This window comes from Oryx dammah, unplaced genomic scaffold, assembly GCF_014754425.2.
Source record: "Oryx dammah isolate SB20612 unplaced genomic scaffold, SCBI_Odam_1.1 HiC_scaffold_25, whole genome shotgun sequence".
Taxonomy (NCBI): domain Eukaryota; kingdom Metazoa; phylum Chordata; class Mammalia; order Artiodactyla; family Bovidae; genus Oryx; species Oryx dammah.
The window spans coordinates 30,331,657-30,348,714 of NW_024070209.1; the positions used below are offsets into that span (position 1 = coordinate 30,331,657).

At 41.0% G+C, this 17,058-nt stretch overlaps 1 protein-coding gene across 1 annotated transcript in view; it reads right to left on the reverse strand.

The window, feature by feature from the left end:
* Nucleotides 1-1,216: 1,216 nt before the first annotated feature.
* The window catches only part of LHCGR (luteinizing hormone/choriogonadotropin receptor), a gene marked incomplete at its 5' end in the record, with an annotated part of 41,962 nt that continues 26,120 nt past the window's right edge, over nt 1,217-17,058 (reverse strand). Inside the window, 3 exons of the mRNA XM_040225681.1 lie at nt 1,217-5,667; nt 11,672-11,752; nt 15,511-15,696. Of these exons, the coding sequence (XP_040081615.1) occupies nt 4,515-5,667; nt 11,672-11,752; nt 15,511-15,696 (1,420 nt within the window). The remainder of the gene's footprint in view (nt 5,668-11,671; nt 11,753-15,510; nt 15,697-17,058) is intronic.

The window sequence follows — 17,058 nt, forward strand, 5'->3', positions numbered from 1 at the left end:
AAAGAATCCACCTGCAATGCAGGAGACTGGGTTAGGAAGATCCCCTGGATGAGGGCATGGCAACCCACTCCAGTATTCCTGCCTGGAGAATCCCCATGGACAGAGGAGCCTGGTGGGCTATGGTCCATGGAGTCGCAAAGAGTTGGACACAGCTTTGAGTGACTAAGCGCCCACTAAGAAGTAAACTTTAACAACTAGTGTGTGTTTGCATGTACATAGATACATATAGCACAAATAAAAGTATCAGAAAATCATATTTGCTTTTAACATGCTGGCCTCCTATATTGGATTCTATTCTGTTCATCAGAAAAAAAATTTTGATGGTATTGGCCCTATAAGTTGGTTTCACTACCTACTGATGAGTCATATTAAAAAAATTTTTTTTAACCCATTTGTTAAAATGAAACATATTAATCTATTTTGAAAGAGAAGATTATTCTCTAAGTCCTGTAAGTTGTGAGTGTATCTGAGACTTGGCTTTAATATGGTATTACATTTAGGAACCTCTTTATCATGTCCAAGCTTAACATTTCTTGTTGCATATTTTAAGAAAATGTCATAAAGTGAGTTACATGTTCTTGTAAATACCATCCTACACCCTTTTATAGATGGTGAAGGTGTCCGTAGTAAAGAGGTTACAGTTTATTGTGTTATGTGAAATCCACGTATCATGTATAGCAATTCCTAATCCAGACCTTTTCTCATGTATTCATCCCATAGGGCTTTTTTTTTTTTTTTTTTTAACATACTTTCCGCCTTTCCCTGTCGACTGTGAAGATCTTGAGTTTGCATAGTTAGTCTCTTAGGGACTGACCAGCTGAACTTGCCTGGATTACCTTCTTTACCTGTTTCATTCAATGTGCTATAATATGTGTAAAAAAATCATCTGTATAGCTCAGACTTCATAGGGCAATGAGATGCCAGTTCTGGCTGAGGAACTCAGTTGAAGTCATTTAAGTTGTGTAGCAAAACTAGTAACTTTAGAATGAATAGCAGTGGTTAAATGGGTGGTGAAAAGGGGAATTTAGTGGGGGAATTTATTTTGACTTTTGTTACTAGGTTAATACAGTGCTGTTTGTCTGTAAATATACTCGGAGCTAGTTGGAAATTTTATAATTTGTAACTAGAAAGCTAAATTATAAACAGAAAGCTCATGGTAGTAACTCTTAGGAAGTAACTTGATATTAATAAAAATGTTGTACATTATGAAAAAACATTTTCCAGTTGTGAACATGTTTATTGAAATCTTTGTGGCATAAAGATTCTTAATTTGCATGTGAACTTAATACATTTTTGAAAAACTAAAACCAGGCCCTTTATCGCAAATGTTATGACTTTTGGACAAAATGCCTTTTAAAAATATTTCGTAAGTTTAGATGAATTACTCCAAATTGATTACATCTTTTTAGTCATTCTGCAGTGTACATCAAACATGGTAATAAAAAAAATGCAAGATAGAAATATAAATTTCTTGAGCATTTGATGTTTTATGTATGAGAGATTATGTAGATTAGGAACATACACTTTCTATGAGACCATCTCATAAGGAAAATGCTCCTTAACAAGGATTTTTTTTAAGGATTATTTTATATTTCAGTTATGAAAGTGAACCAGCTAAAAATATTAATTGCCTTACATGTAAGACTAGGATAGATATAGTGGGAGAAACAAAGAAGTAGGTGAGAAATTACTAAAGGAATTTATAGTGTGTGTGAAATAAGAGATATACTTGTAAGATAATACCATCAGTGTAGAACAAAAAACAAGTGATACAGATGATAGGTGCTAAAGAAGTTTAAAGAGATAAACCATTGTGGATTACATATTTATTATTTATTCTCTGCTCTATTTGAAGTAAAGACAGTGTCTTGACTTTAGTGGATTGGGGAGGGAATTTTGAATTTTTGGTAGGTATATAATAAGATGAGATAGGATTTTAGGAAGGTTAATCAGCGGTGGAAGAACTTTTCTTTGGAATAAAAGTTATGACCAACCTAGACAGCATGTTAAAAGGCAGAGACATTACTTTGCCAAGAAATGTCCATCTAGTCAAAGCTTTGGTTTTTCCAGTAGTCATGTGTGGATGTGAGAGTTGGACCATAACGAAAGCTGAGTGCCGAAGAATCGATGCTTTTGAACTGTGGTGTACAAAGAAAGCTGAGGACCGAAGAATTGATGCTTTTGAACTGTGGAGAAGACTCTTGAGAGTCCCTTGGACAGCAAGGAGATCCAAGGAGTCCTTCCTAAAGGAAATCAGTCCTGAATATTCATTGGAAGGACTGATGCTGACGCCGAAACTCCAATGCTTTGGCCACCTGATGAGAAGAATTGACTCACTGGTAAAGACCCTGATGCTGGGAAAGATTGAAGGCAGGAGGAAAAGGGGACAACAGAGGATGAGATGGTTGGATGGCATCACCGACTCAATGAACATGAGTTTGAGTAAGCTTCAGGAGTTGGTGATAGACAGGGAAGCCTGTCCATGAGATGCTGCAGTCCATGGGGTCGCAAAGAGTTGGACACAACGGAGCGACTGAACTGAAGTAAACTGAATCAGTGGTGGTGGGTGCGTATGGCCATAGGAAAGGTTAGATATGAATAAAAATGAGGGAGGAGTAGAAATACTTGCGAGGTAAGGGGAAATGGCCTGAGATGTGGGAATGGTGACAGGAATGCAAAATAAAGAACTGATGTGGAAGACAATTTGAAGGGAATAACTAATGAATGAAAGGATGTGAGGATGGGGAAGATAGTACACTATGGCTCTGTGTGTTAAAACTTAAACTATAATATAGAAAGTAAAGATCAGTATTTGTGGGAAAGGCTGTAAAAGTTGTTTTCAGAGTATAGGTACAAGTAAGGCTAAAACAATAAAGGTATAATTTATAATTTAAAGTTTATAAGGATATATTTTATTTTTTCTTTTGTTTACTTTCTGCTGTTTTGCTTGCTTAGTTGTTTTGGTTCTGTGATTTATTATCAATCAAAAAGTTTATTGTGTGTGTGTGTGTATAGCAACATGACTAATTAGCATTCTCTCATCATTGAGACAAATTCTAGAACACTTGCTTACAAGAGAGAACGGCATCTGAATAAAGACAAGCAACTAGTTGTGGAGTAGAAAAGTCAGAAATATGAAAAACACATTATAGAAAAGAGATTTTATAAAGTTTATACTTTTTTTATAATCTACTTTGAAATACTTTGCAAAATGGCATAATGATTGAAAGGAGACTAAATGTGTGGAGAGTCTAGTTGTGACTTTACATTTATTTAACAAATGCCAAAGAAGAGCGAAAAACTGAAAATAAACCAGATATCCATTGATAAGAAAATAGAAAACAGTTATATTCATACAAGTGGGTACTATTCAGCAATGAAAAGGAATGGACTATTGATTCAAGCAGCAGCAGCAGCGATGAATAGCAAAAACACTGTGTTGAGTCAAAGAGCTTTATACAGAAGAATATTAACGGTATGATTCTATTTATATGAAACTCTGGAGCACACAAAAACTCATCTCTCAGGAAAAAAATCATAACCATTATTATCCTGGGCTTCCCAGATGGTGCTAGTGGTAAAGAACCCTCCTGTTGATGCAGGACACACAAGAAAGAGCCCCTGGAGGAGGGCATGGTAACCCACGCCAGTATTCTTGCCTGGAGAATTTCATGGACAGAAGAGCCGGTAGGGCTACAGTCCATGGGGTTCCTACCCACAAGGAGTTTACAGTCTACTATTTAATGCTTCACTGCTCTTTAGAGACTAAACACCAGACTAACAGGATGAAATAGGCCTTTAGATGCTTACTTTACATTAATTTTAAATAGTATAATTTAAAATTTTAATAATTCTTAAATCTAGAATCTAGATATGGGATAAATAAATGTCTAGGACAGTACTGTCCAATAGAACTTTCTGTGATGATGAAACTGTTCTGTATATGTGTTGTTCAATATAGTAAGCACGGGTCATGTATGGGTATTGAGCACTTGAAATGTGCCTAGTGCAATTGAGAAGACACATTTTTAATTTAGCTTAATTTAGCTGCACGTGTCTGGTGGGTACCAGATTGGACAGTGCATCTCCAGAGTCTATATTTCTCAAACTGTCTGAGGAAAAGGACTAGTTATTTCAAATTTCAAGTCTCTTATGGACTAATATTTTTGTAAAAATGCAATAAAAATTACTGCAAGGATGAAATGAGAAAAAAATTACAGTCATGCAAAACACCATCTCATTTTTGAAATAGTAGATACAGCAGACATAAAATTAATCTGTCAAAATTGCTGTAAGAGTTTCTAAACACTCTGTATTGTTATCATGTGCCAGTGACAAATAGTTTTTAGACCGCCTGTGGTCATGGACCACATTTTGAGCTAGGTAGAGCTTTTTTTTGCCTGATGTGCCTAACACATAATTTCCTGAAACCAACTCTTTGTTAATATTACTGGTAGAGATAATTTTTTTACATATTTAAGTATAATTCAGTAATGTGCTTACTGATAGCACAGTTAACACTCCTTACAGCAAGTCTTGTCCAGGACAGCTGAATATTGACATTGTAATGTAGTCAACTTGAAGGTGGACCGGGAGGGCTTATTTGATCCAGTGAAGCCATTTTTGCAGTTGGAGATATAAACTGAAAAATCCTTCCTCCTATAAAGTTCAGCTCGATATTTACAGCAGCCAAATTTGCTCAGCAACAGAAAGAAATCCCTTCGGAATGCCTTCGTGAAAATTGCATACAGAAACGGATTGGCACATGAATTGACAGGATAAAAGAGAACCAGTAGAACCTTGGAGTTGGTTACTGTAATAAGGGGCACTTTGAAGGCAGCTGAGATGGCAAAGAAAGAGATTGGTGCCATGCAGGTGAAATCGGTGAAGATGAGCACCGCCATTTTCTTAGCAACCTTTGTATCTTTGTTGGTAGCCATCAGCTCTGGATTTTGAACTGCAAAATAAATTTTAATGTAGCAAGCACAAATGATGATGAAGGCCATCACGTTGAGAATCAGGATGGTTAGGATGTAGACCTGTGAGAGAGTGGTTTCCACATCCATGGGGAGGCAAATGCTGACCTTCATGTAACTGCTGACACCCACAAGAGGCAGCATGGCAATGAGAGTAGAGAAGAGCCATCCTCCGAGCATGACTGGAATGGCATGTTTCAGCCGCAGCTTTTGGGCCGGTTGAATAGCATAGGTGATGGTGTGCCATCTTTCCAGTGTGATGACTGTGAGGGTGTAGACAGAGAGTTCACTTGCAAAAACAGTGAAAAAGCCAGCCGCGCTGCACCCACTCCCTGTCTGCCAGTCTATGGCATGGTTATAATACTGGCCTTTGGTTTGGGCATCAACTGAGGCAATGAGTAGCAGGTAGAGCCCCATGCAAAAGTCTGCAAAGGAGAGATTGCACATGAGAAAGCGGGGCACTGTCAGTTTATAACGACTGGTCAGGAGAACAAAGAGGACAGTCACATTTCCCGTGATGGCTAGGATATTAATCAGCCAAATCAGGACTCTAAGGAAGTCATAGCCCATAATGTCTTCACAGGGATTGAAAGCATCTGGTTCAGGAGCACACTGGAGTGTCTTGGGTAAGCAGAAACCATAGTCATAATCCCAGCCACTCAGTTCACTCTCAGCAAAGATGGCCGAATAACTGTAAGAAGAACATTGTGACTCATTGTAAACTTAAGAGATTTTCTGTGATTCTGGGAATTGAAAAAAATTTAGAAATTGTCCCCAGTGGTTTTTTGTTTTCTTTTTTTAAGGAGAGCAAACTAAAGGAAACAAAGTCAAAACAGCCTCAATCTTATATTTATTTGTTATCTGAGAACTCTGAATTGGCGTGGGAGTTCCTTAAGAAGGGAATGAAAAGCCATTTAGATTTTTTTTTAATGCAGATTTTACACAGTGATGCAAGGGTTTAATGAAGCTGTTTACAGAGCATTCTTTTCTTTGGAAAACAAATTTAGAGACATAATCTATGCTTGCTCAATCTAAAAAAACTTTCTTGACATTTTCTTAGCTATTTATCTCCTTTAGTTGCTAACCAAACTGCTATCAAGCTGTTTGTCTGCAGTAGAACACAAATGGGATTGAGAGGCTCATACTGTTGAAGACCATCAGCTTTGGGAGGACATGCTGAAGTCCTTGGCTCATCAAGTAGCCCAGCTGAGAAATGGAAGCAAGGTTAGGTTACTCAGAAGAAATTTAGGAGCAGAGGAAGAACAGAGTCACGAACAATAGAAAGAAATGGCTGAAAATAGATAACTCTTAGGATATGAGTCGGATTCAGAGAGTGGACTGACTGAAGAGGGACTGTGTCCCTAGTGAGGGAGTGGTCCCACTCTGGCCCTCCCTTTCCCCCAGCCCCACTGCTACCGCTTTAGTTCAGATTTTCATTCTTTCTAATGGGACAGTACATTAGTTTTCTTCTTGGCATCCTTCCCCCAATTTTAGCCCTCTCCTAGTCCATCTGTATATTCCTACTGGAATGGCCTGTCTTACGCACAATACATTAATTCAAACATTTCTTAGTTTCTCATTGACTATGGGGTAAACCCCAGACTCCTTGTGAAGCCCTTTAAGTCTCTCCTTGATCTGCATTCTGTCTCCTTTTCTAACCTCATCTCTAAGAAGCTGTGTGTGCGCGCGTGCATGCATACCCAGTTGTGTCTGCCTCTTTGTGACCGCATAGACTGTAGCCCACCAAGCTCCTCTGTCCATGGAATTTTCCAGGCAAGAATACTGGAGTGGGTTGCCATTTCCTATTCCAGAGGATTTTCTTAAACCAGGGATCAAACCTGCATCTCTTCTGCCTTCTGCATTGGCAGACCTGTTCTGTACGTGTAGCTTACCTGGGAAGCCCTTAAGAAGCAGTACTGCTGTACCTCTGGAGCAAGACTGCCTGGGTTCCAGCTTTTACACAGCTTTTACCAGCTGTGTAAACTGGTTCCAGCTTTTACCAGCTGGGAGAGTTATTTAACATCTCTGTTCTTCAATTCTTCATTTGCCAAATAAGGATAGCAATCACACCCCCCTCACTGGATTGTGCTAAAGGATTAAATGCATTAAAACACATAAAATTTTTAGGATAATGCCTGATACCTAGTAAGTACTCGGTGACTGTTAGAGATCCTTATAATTATCTCTTGCAAATCCTTTGTGCAACCCTTTCATCACATGAAAAGACTTGTGCCTCTCAGAACAGGTTTTACTGTTTTTTCCTTGGTCTTTGAATGTGTTGTTTTTTCTTCCCCCTTCTCCCTCATTTCTCTGGAGAATTCCTCCTCATCTTTAAAGATGGTCATCTCTATGAAGCCTTTCTTGATTCTACACCTCTAAGGAGTTTATCACCCCTCCTCTAAGCTGCATTTACTATTGTAATTCTCAAACTAACATGGCCATTATGTGATGATACGTGTCTTATTTAATAGTATATGAAACTATTCTTTAATAACCATGAAGGCAGGGGACTACGTCTTGTTTATGTCTGAACTCTCAGTGCTTCACACAGTTTTGTCCCAGAGTATTCATTCAATAAATGTGGTGGAATGAATAAACCAGGGTGATGCTGGCTTGGGAAGGAATTGTGAGGCTATAGGAACAGTGAATGACACAGTATGATGCAGGTGTGTGCTGTGCTCAGTTGTGTCTGATTCTCTGTGACCCCATGGACTGTATAGCCCACCAGGCTCCTCTGTCCATGGAATTTTCCAGGCAAGAATACTAGAGTGGGTTTCCATTTCCTTCTCCAGGGGATCTTCCCAACCCAAAGACTGAACCCACATCTCCTGCCTTGGCAGGTGGATTCTTTACCACCTGGGAAGCCCCATGATGCGTGTAGGCTTAACAAATTTTCTCTTTGCCCACAGTCAGCTAATGTAATCTTGAAAGGTGGAGAAATGGACATAATTTTTCTGTCGGGGCCATTACAAATATATATTTCACCCCAGAGTTTCTCATACATTAAAAGGGCATTTTTCTCTACTCTCAAAACTTAACTTCTCATTTTCTGTAGAAGGGAGTGTGTACCTAATACTGTTACTGGATAAAATGATATATTTGAGCAACACAATTACCTGAGGGAAAGAACATAGATTTCCAAAAAAAGGGAAAAAGAAATCTATGACCTGGGACACCAAAAAATGTGCTAGAATGTCATAGAAACTAAACTGAAACTGGAAAAGTACTACTGCCACTCACAGGAGACTGCATAGGAAACTCACTTGTTTTATTATTAAATATATCTAGCATATTTGTTTGTACTCATCCCATGCACATCAGTATAATTGCCTAATTTTTAAATCTTTAAAGAGATAATGGTGGTTATCAGAACGATGAAGGACCTGGGAAGAACCCTTCAGTTTATTGGTAAGGAGACCAAGATTAAAGGAGGTAAGTGCCTTGCTCCAGGTCCCTCAGCACTGGCCACTAATGGCAACAGGAGGTCTTCATATGCCTAGTCCAGGGGACTTTCTTCTACTTCACCATCTCTCAGGGTTTTTCAGGGTGTGGACCTTGGACTACTTCCATCGGAATCACTGGAGTGTTCATTACAATGCAGATTCCTTGGCTTCATCAGACCCGGAACCAAACTCTCTAGGGACAGAGCCCAGGAATCTGCATTGTAAGCAAGTTCTCTGGATGATTCCTACGAAATAATAACCTTTATTACATCACATGAGAACTTTCCAACTATTGTTGCCTTATCAAAATAACTCCAGCTGCGACTAGAAGCACTAATTTAAAGACATTAACAATTCTGCCATGGTTTCTAAATAAACTTACATCACTAAGAGATCAAACAGGTTTCCTTTTCCACTCCCCTGGTCCCTCGCTCTTTCTTTTTTTTGCCCTACTGGGCATATGTCTAGGTTTTTCTCCCTGGTGATTTGTCTTCGGACTGAATACCTATCTGCTGCTACTTACATTTGTGCCCTGGGATGACTCCTGAGGGCATCAACATGCTTATTGACAAAACCCTGCATGGAGCTGTCTTTAGTACTGAAGGCTGTGCAGAGAGTGTGAATGGACTTGGGTGGGCTTAACAATATTGAGTCAGAGGAAGGAGAAACACTAGCACCACTGCTCCAGCAACAATCAATAGACAGGAAAAAAGACAGGGGTTTTAGGAGGACAGTGGGGCCAACCATAGCAGTAAGGACACCATAATATCTTAGGGAGAGCAGGTAAGACTCAGTGTCTGGCTCTAGAATTTCTGAACTCCAGGGACTCAGGAATAGCAATCTGGTGGGAAGGGAAGGAAGGGGATTTATCACAAGAGGGATACACAGGGAGCACATTCTTTTCACTTAGATTATGTGTTAATTTTAGGTAGTTTTGGGGGACGCTGAAGACTGCTGCTGCTGCTGCTAAGTCGCTTCAGTCGTGTCCGACTCTGTGCGACCCCACAGACGGCAGCCCACCAGGCTCCCCCGTCCCTGGGATTCTCCAGGGAAGAACACTGGAGTGGGTTGCCATTTCCTTCTCCAAAGCATGAAAGGAAAAGTGAAAGTGAATTCACTCAGTCATGTCCGACTCTTTGTGACCCCATGGACTGCAGCCCACCAGGCTCTTCGGTCCATGGGATTTTCCAGGCAAGAGTACTGGAGTGGGGTGCCACTGCCTTCTCCAGTGCTGAAGACTAGAGGACTTGTAGTGTTAGCATGGCAGACTCAAGATTGGATGCTTACTTTGGAAGGCATGGAGTGGTAGGGGCTGATGGTTATTGAGACTGAGCTAAAGTCTCCCTTCCCCCTATAACACCCCTTGATGGTACCACAGACTATACCCAAAAGGGGTTTCCTCCTGATGAAAAAAACCCATGTGATTGCAAAAGTGTTATGTGGAAAGTGACAATGGAGAGAGTATTGAGAGAGAAGAGTGGGAAGGGTGAGGAAAGGGAATGCTGGAGGATAGATGGTGTCAGACCTAAATGAAAGGGAAAAGTAAAGAAGAATAGAGACCAATACAAGGTACCCTAGCTGTCACAGTCTTTAAAAACTCCCTTTACTCTCATGCTTCTGAAAGCCAAATCATGTTTCTATTGTCCCTTACAGTTGAGGAAAAAAGTCTCAGAAAAGATAAGTATTGTCAAGAGAAACCAAATGTTACAGGAACATTAGTGCCAAGAATTCATATCCAAGTCTGAGGAGCTCCAGAGCCCAGGGTCCTTCCATCATACCACCCTGTGCCTCTATATATCTTGCAGATTGATAGGAAAAAGAGAGAAAAGGCAAAAAGATGTAGAAGAGAGAATGCAGATTGGTAGGGTGGCTTAGAAGGGCATCTGGTTTGGCTTTGTAGCCTGAGGGGCATGGAGGGGGGCGGTGGGAGTGGAAGGGAAGTGATAACACTTGCAAATCACAGCAAATGTGGCATCGGGACACTTTTGAGGCACGCACCTTTACCGCTGCACCAAAGTGTCATGCCTTTGGGTTAAATTTCCTCCCAAAGAACCAGCATATTAAGTTGTAATTTATAGCCTTTTCTATTTGAATGTGCCTTGACTTACTGAGCCTCATTCTAGTATCAGTGGGCTTCCCTGGTGGCTCAGAGGGTAAAGGGTCTGCCTGTAACACGGGAGACCCAGGTTCGATCCCTGGGTTGGGAAGATCCCCTGGAGAAGGAAATGGCAGCCCACTCTGGTACTCTTGCTTGGAAAATTCCATGGATGGAGGAGAGAGTCAGACATGACCAAACAACTTCACTGGCTCCTTTACAGTTGAAGGTATATGAAATGCCAAGGCAGTAGAAAAATGTTTGTGTTTTTTTTTAAAATCAAGGGCTTCCCTGGTGGCTCAGTGGTTAAGAATCTGCCTGCCAATGCAGGAGACACAGGTTTGATCCCTTTCTGGGAAGATCCCTCATGCCACAGAGGAACTGAGCCCGTGTGCCACAACTATTGAGCCTGTGCTCCAGAGCCTGGGCACTGCAACTGCTGAGCCCATGCGCCATAACTACTGAAGCTGGTGCATATGAGAGCCCGTGTCCTGCAACAAGAGACGCCACCACAGTGAGAAGCCTGCCCGCTACAAGAAGGGTAGGCCCCGTTCATCACAACTAGAGAAAGCCCGAGTAGCAACGAAGACCCAGTACAGCCCAAAGTAAATAAATCTTTTAAAAAATATCAGTCAGTAGAATAGAAATGGAGCTCCCATCCAATATGTGTCAGCAATAGTGTAAGTCTAAATAATTTTAAGCTCTAGAGCATAATGATCAGGGTGGCCTAAGTCTCTCTGAAGGGAAGTGGCTGCTTCTAGAAGCTGTCTACAATCAGTTAATCTTTGTGGAATGCTGACCCCATGACTAGTGAAAAATCCTTACAAATGAGGCTATCATTAAACAAGTCCTTAGTGACATCAGAATACATACAAATAAAATTTTAATTTTGGAAGAGAATTTAATATGACTGTAAAATGAATATGTAGGTATGTTTTTACAAGTATTTTTGTAATCAGTTGAAATGATAATTGATCACCTGGAATGCCTTGTTAAACACACACACACACACCCCATTTTAAAGCTATTAAAATATGCTTTGCAAACATGGCCCCAACCAAGACTTTTATCAAAAGAAAATCGTTGGCACTGATAATGATAAGGTGCCCACAGAATGAGCCATGGCTTCCCGAGTTCCCTTACATGCAAATACTTACAGTGTTTCATTATTTGGTCTCCTTGCTGTGCTTTCACATTGTTTGGAAAAGTTTTTAAAAATGGAAAATGAAAAATTCTGCCTGAAAGAGGTAAAAAAAAAAAAAAAACAAACAAAACCAGTTGAGCTTTTGGTCTTTAAACCTGATCATGGCTGTTTATGCTTTGTTCATCCAAATTCTTTCCCTATTACAGCAGCATCGTGTTCTGTACCATTGTCCTAACTGAAACCCTTCCAGGGGAGAGAGTGAAGGCTTCTGAGTTGTCATTAGAGTGTTTCGAGCTTAGATAAAATGCTTCTGAATGGTAAGTGTTTTGTGTGGGCTCTAGAGATGAAAAAACATAAATTTGTCACATTGAATCATGGATTTTTCAGTGCTCATTAAAAGATAACTTTGTGGTATATTAAGGTTTTCTACTCACCATTCTCCTCCCCACATCAGCCTTGATGAACAAATAACCATTCAGAGTTCATGGCTTTGAATTATAACTGGGAATCTCTCTTGTAAAGATTTGAAGATTCTGGACCTGGCTTTAAAATGATGTGAATTTTCAGCCTTTTTGGCTTATGTGCAGAGATATAATGTGGTCACTCCCTATTCCTCCATCTTTCCCTCTAAGAAATTTAGCCTGTGGAAAGGGGTAAATGTCAAGAAATTAGAAGAAGGCTATACTTATATTCCTAAGATGAAACCACAGAGAGGCACAAAGAAAAACTGGATGGAGAAACAGAGAGAAGAGCAGGCTGTGTGAATTCCAGCCTTTCCTGAGGAGGAAAGAGAAATGAGGTAATTCAAGATGGATATTTCTGTTTATTATTCTTCTCCAACATTAACAGGGCTTCTCAAGTGGCGCTAGTGGTAAAGAACCCTCCTGCCAATTTGATTGCTGGATTGGGAAGATCCCCTAGAGGAGAGCATGGTAACCCACTTCAGTACTCTTGTCTGGAAAATGCCATGGAGAGAGGAGCCCACAATTGTAGCCTACAGGTGGGCTACAATCCACAGGCTGCCACAGTTGGACAGGACTGAGGCGCCTTAGCACGTTAGCAATATTAACAAGACAATCCCTTGTAGGAATGACTTTGTGTAAAAGCAGGATGGTGGAGAATATGTAAGGACTATTTGACCTACTGGACTCACTTTCAGAAGTTACTCAGCTTATTATTTCGCTTGTGAAAGAAAGCGGGAGTGAGAAAGAGAGATTGTGTGTGTGTTTGATGCTGACTCTGCATCTCATACTTAGAGATACTCCACATAAACCAGTCTACAATGAACAGGAAATGTGGTTGTTCTTGGCCTTCAGTTCTGTCTACTCTCTCTCTTTTGGAATTTTAATCAGAAACACCAAGGAGAGTTTGGGGGCCATCTGCCTAGGCAGCTGTGTGGGTTATCCAGGCTCCGCAGCTGCAGGGCAGAGGGCTGACCCAGAGTTTGCACAAACATCCACTGGCCCAGCTTCACGCTCTCCATCCTCACTAGCATCCAAGGCTTCTGACTTCAGGAACAGAGAGGGAGTCAGTTGAAACTTGTCATCCTAATCAAGACAACTGCTGTGTGACTGCATTACCCTCTCACTTAGTGCTGGCCTGCAGCTGTGTAATGTCCCCCCACTTTTGTTTTAACCCAGAGGTGGTAGTAGTCTCTCCTTTCATCTGCTGGAATAAAACCCCCCTGAACTAAAGCTTTAACATGTCAGTAACTTCAGAAGGGATGCAGCCTCCTTTCCCACAAAAGTGGAAATGGGCAGAATCAGCTTTATCCCAAACCAGCATCCGTACTGTGTGTTGTCTTAGTTGTTCTCTCACCAGCTTTGCTCACTTACCGCCCAGAGTGCTACTTTACAGAAGCAAGTCTGAGTGATTCTGTTCTGAGTTCTCCAGTGGTTCCTCATCCTCTCAGCGACTTGGCCTTACACTCAGAGCCCCTCATGGCTCACCTCTCCCTGGTCTCCTCACTCATCCTCCTCTCTGTTACCGTAAGTTGTCTTGTTCTGGTTTTGCTGAATGACTTTCATTCCATGGCCTCTTGCCTTTGTGCCTTCACAAAAGCTATTCCATCTTCTTGGCATGCTTTCTGTCACACCTGTCTAGCTAATTGCTACCTCTTCTTCAGAGCTCAGCAGAAGTCACTTCCTGGGGAAGTCTTCCATAAGCTCTGTTGCCATTTGGAAATTCTCCCTCTGTTCTCCCAGAGTACTGTTTTCTCTTCTCAGCTCTATCATAACATTTTCTGTACTGCACCTAAGTATCGGCTGTCTTTTGTGTTGTCCCCAAATAGCTGCTTGTGGCTCTGATGGTTGGGATGAGCTCTTACTTATCTTGGTAGCTTCAGATTTTTGCACAGTGTTTTTCTGGAACATGGTGAATACTCAACTAATGTTCTCTGAAGCTCAGTTAGTGGCACACAGCTTTCTGAGCACAGTGAATGGCCTGTCTTCTTGGTTACCCCCCAGACTTCAGGTAGATCCATACCTCCCTACCTATGTGAGGTATGAAATGGGTGTACGATGATAACATGTGCTGGTTGATTGATTGTAAATAGGTTGATTCCAAAAACAGTTGCATCCTAGTGACACTCTCTTAATGCCTCATCTAATTAATTGTTTGAGAATCTTCTTAGGCTGTATAATATTCTTTTAGGGCAATTTTTCCAGCTGTGAGTTGTGACCCATTAGTGGGTCATGAAAGCAATAAGGTGAATCAAGACTAGCGTTGAAAGCAACCAAACATGAAATAAAATAGACAAGAGAACATCAGTGTATGCTGGCTAACCAGCATAACCAACAGGGACCTCCTGTATAGCACATGGAACTCTGCTCAATGTTATGTAGCAGCCCGAATGGGAGAGGTCTGGGGGGAGAATGGATACACGTATATGTATGGCTGAGTCCCTTCACTGTTCACCCGAAACTATCACAGCATTGTTTGTCAATCAGCTATACCCCAATATAGAACAAAAAGTTAAAAAAAAATCATGGAAAAGAAAGAAAAACGAGAATATCAGTGTATCACATGTAAAATGGTCAAGTAGTGCTCTGTTTTATTTCAGTTACATGCGTCGTGTTTACTGGGTTGCAATGTAAAAAAAAAGTACTTCTTTGTATGCATTACAGTGGGAAAAAAATCTGGGAGAGAGTGCTTTAAGGAAAGAGTAAAATCCTTCATATCCTGCCATTTCATTCTGGACCGAAATGAATTAATTGAATCAGTAAGACCACCCCGCCTCCCCCAACCCACCACTGGTCACAAACCCACAAACCAGCCAGGAGCTTCTGCCTTTTCCATTCCCATACCAAGCTAATCCTTAGGGAGCTAGGATTCTGTTCTATAATAGAATATAGTCTTCTGCCGGGAGAGAAATAGCTTTTAAAAAAAAAGCAGTGAAAACCTTCTGTAGTGTTCTGTGTCTTTTCTTTTTTTAACTAAAGATTCAGACATTAGGTAAAATTGACCTTATTGAGCTTACTTCCCCCACTTCTTTAGAAATGATGCTCTTTGATAAGGATTAGAGCTAGCTGATCTTTGAGATCCCAGTTTTGTAAGTCATTTTGCAACTGCAATTATAGCCTGATTTAAGGCTCTAATTGAATTAGCTCAGAATAAGTGACAAGGGTCTTTTAGCTGCAGGGTGAATCGACTCTTTGGAATCAGTTTTCAGGAGGCACAGGACAGTTCATTTTCTTCTTGTCTGTCTGAGAATGACCCCATGACTATGGGTGACTGTGGTGCTGGTTTAGATGGCAGGCAGTAAAAGGGCAGGGAGCTGCTGACCAACTGACTTTTCAGATCTGAGTTTCTGCCACAGCTTGGCAGGCTCTACCTTTTGTTTTTTTTACTTACTCTTTTGTTGGCAAGTTTCTAAAAGCACAGCAGTGGCTGGGGTAAGTCAATGTGGCATCCAGGAGGTTGGTAAATTTTTCTCTCGATGGCAGTTTTTTCAGAGAATAGGATGATGTGGCAATTAGTGTTTGAATGGACTCTAGCCCATAGCTAGGCAGGGCCTGCAGTTTAGTGGAAGAAATATCCCTGAAAAGTAAAAAAAAGAGAAGGCTTACTTATTTATTTAATGTATTTGATTCATAGAATGAAACTTTGTCTCAACAATAGCATCATTCTAGGTTCTCAGGCATTTTTTTCTCCATCTTGCTTTCTCCCTGATTCTCCGTTTCAGTTACTCTCATTAAGATCTGAATTCAAAAAAGCTACGTTGTGTTTTCCCTCATATTCACCCCACTGTCCATCCATTAGAATCCCCTTTCTCTCCTCTCCTGCTTTCGTTCTCCCTCCCTCTCCCTCCCTCCACTTAGCTGAAGTGAAATAGCCACTTGCTTTATGATAGAGCAGGCACGTGCAGTAACATCAGCTTTGTGCTCTACCCCAGGCGGAAGTATCTAGGGCTTCAGATGCCTGTGTCTGTTGATCAAGCTCCACAGAGTAGGTTTTCATGAAGCACAGGCTGCTTATGCTATTAAGAGCCACTATGTGGCATTAGCCATCATCTATCTACCTTCTCTAAAGGCAAACTGGATTCATCAGTCCAAAGCAAGCGAACACTCAGTCATGCAAGCAGAATTGTGTGGAAAGCTCGGGGTTTTTCAAACAAGGTCCTGAACCCCTTAGCTTTTCTAAACCCGAGGCAATGTGCAAGAAAACACCAAACAAATTAAATGTGAGAAGGAAGAATAAGTGGGCATTTAAAAACTCTTCCCATCTTCCTGCTGATACACTGTGAAGATTTTCAGGCAGCACAACCCCCTTCAGCACCCTGACCCAGTACTTAGTGCCCAGCACGTGGACAGGATCAGTGGGTGACTGATGGACAGATGAACTTGACATGGGCGTGATGACTAGGATTGGTCCTTGGTGGAGTAATCAGGGTGGCAGAATTTGCCTCGGGGATGGCAGACTCTTACTGCTTTTCTGCCCTTATTGATTTAGGCAACCAGTGTTCTCATTCTGTTTTACAGAGTTATTCTCTTAGATGTATTAGGAATTGAGTACCTGATTCTTTATAGGACTGGTGAATTTCTTTGTTTTTATTATTTTGGAGTGAAAGTAATATGTTTTAAGTTAGGATTCTATAAATGGCAAGGTCTCATTACAAAGGAGTAAATCTCTGATGATAAGATTTTCAGTTTCACTGAGTGACTCGTGGGGGAAATATTTTGGGGATGTGGATGGGAGGAACGCTTATAGATATCACTTAAACCCTAAGGGTATAATGCGGATAATCATTTAGGTAGTAAGCGACCTAGGACTGGTCCCACTGTTTTGAAAAAGTCAATGTAAATGCCTTCAGGGCTCACAGTCACTTCTAAGCAGGCAGGCTGAGCAGCTTTTCAAGGGAAAACTGTCACGCTGAGTGTCTTACGACCATACTCACTCATT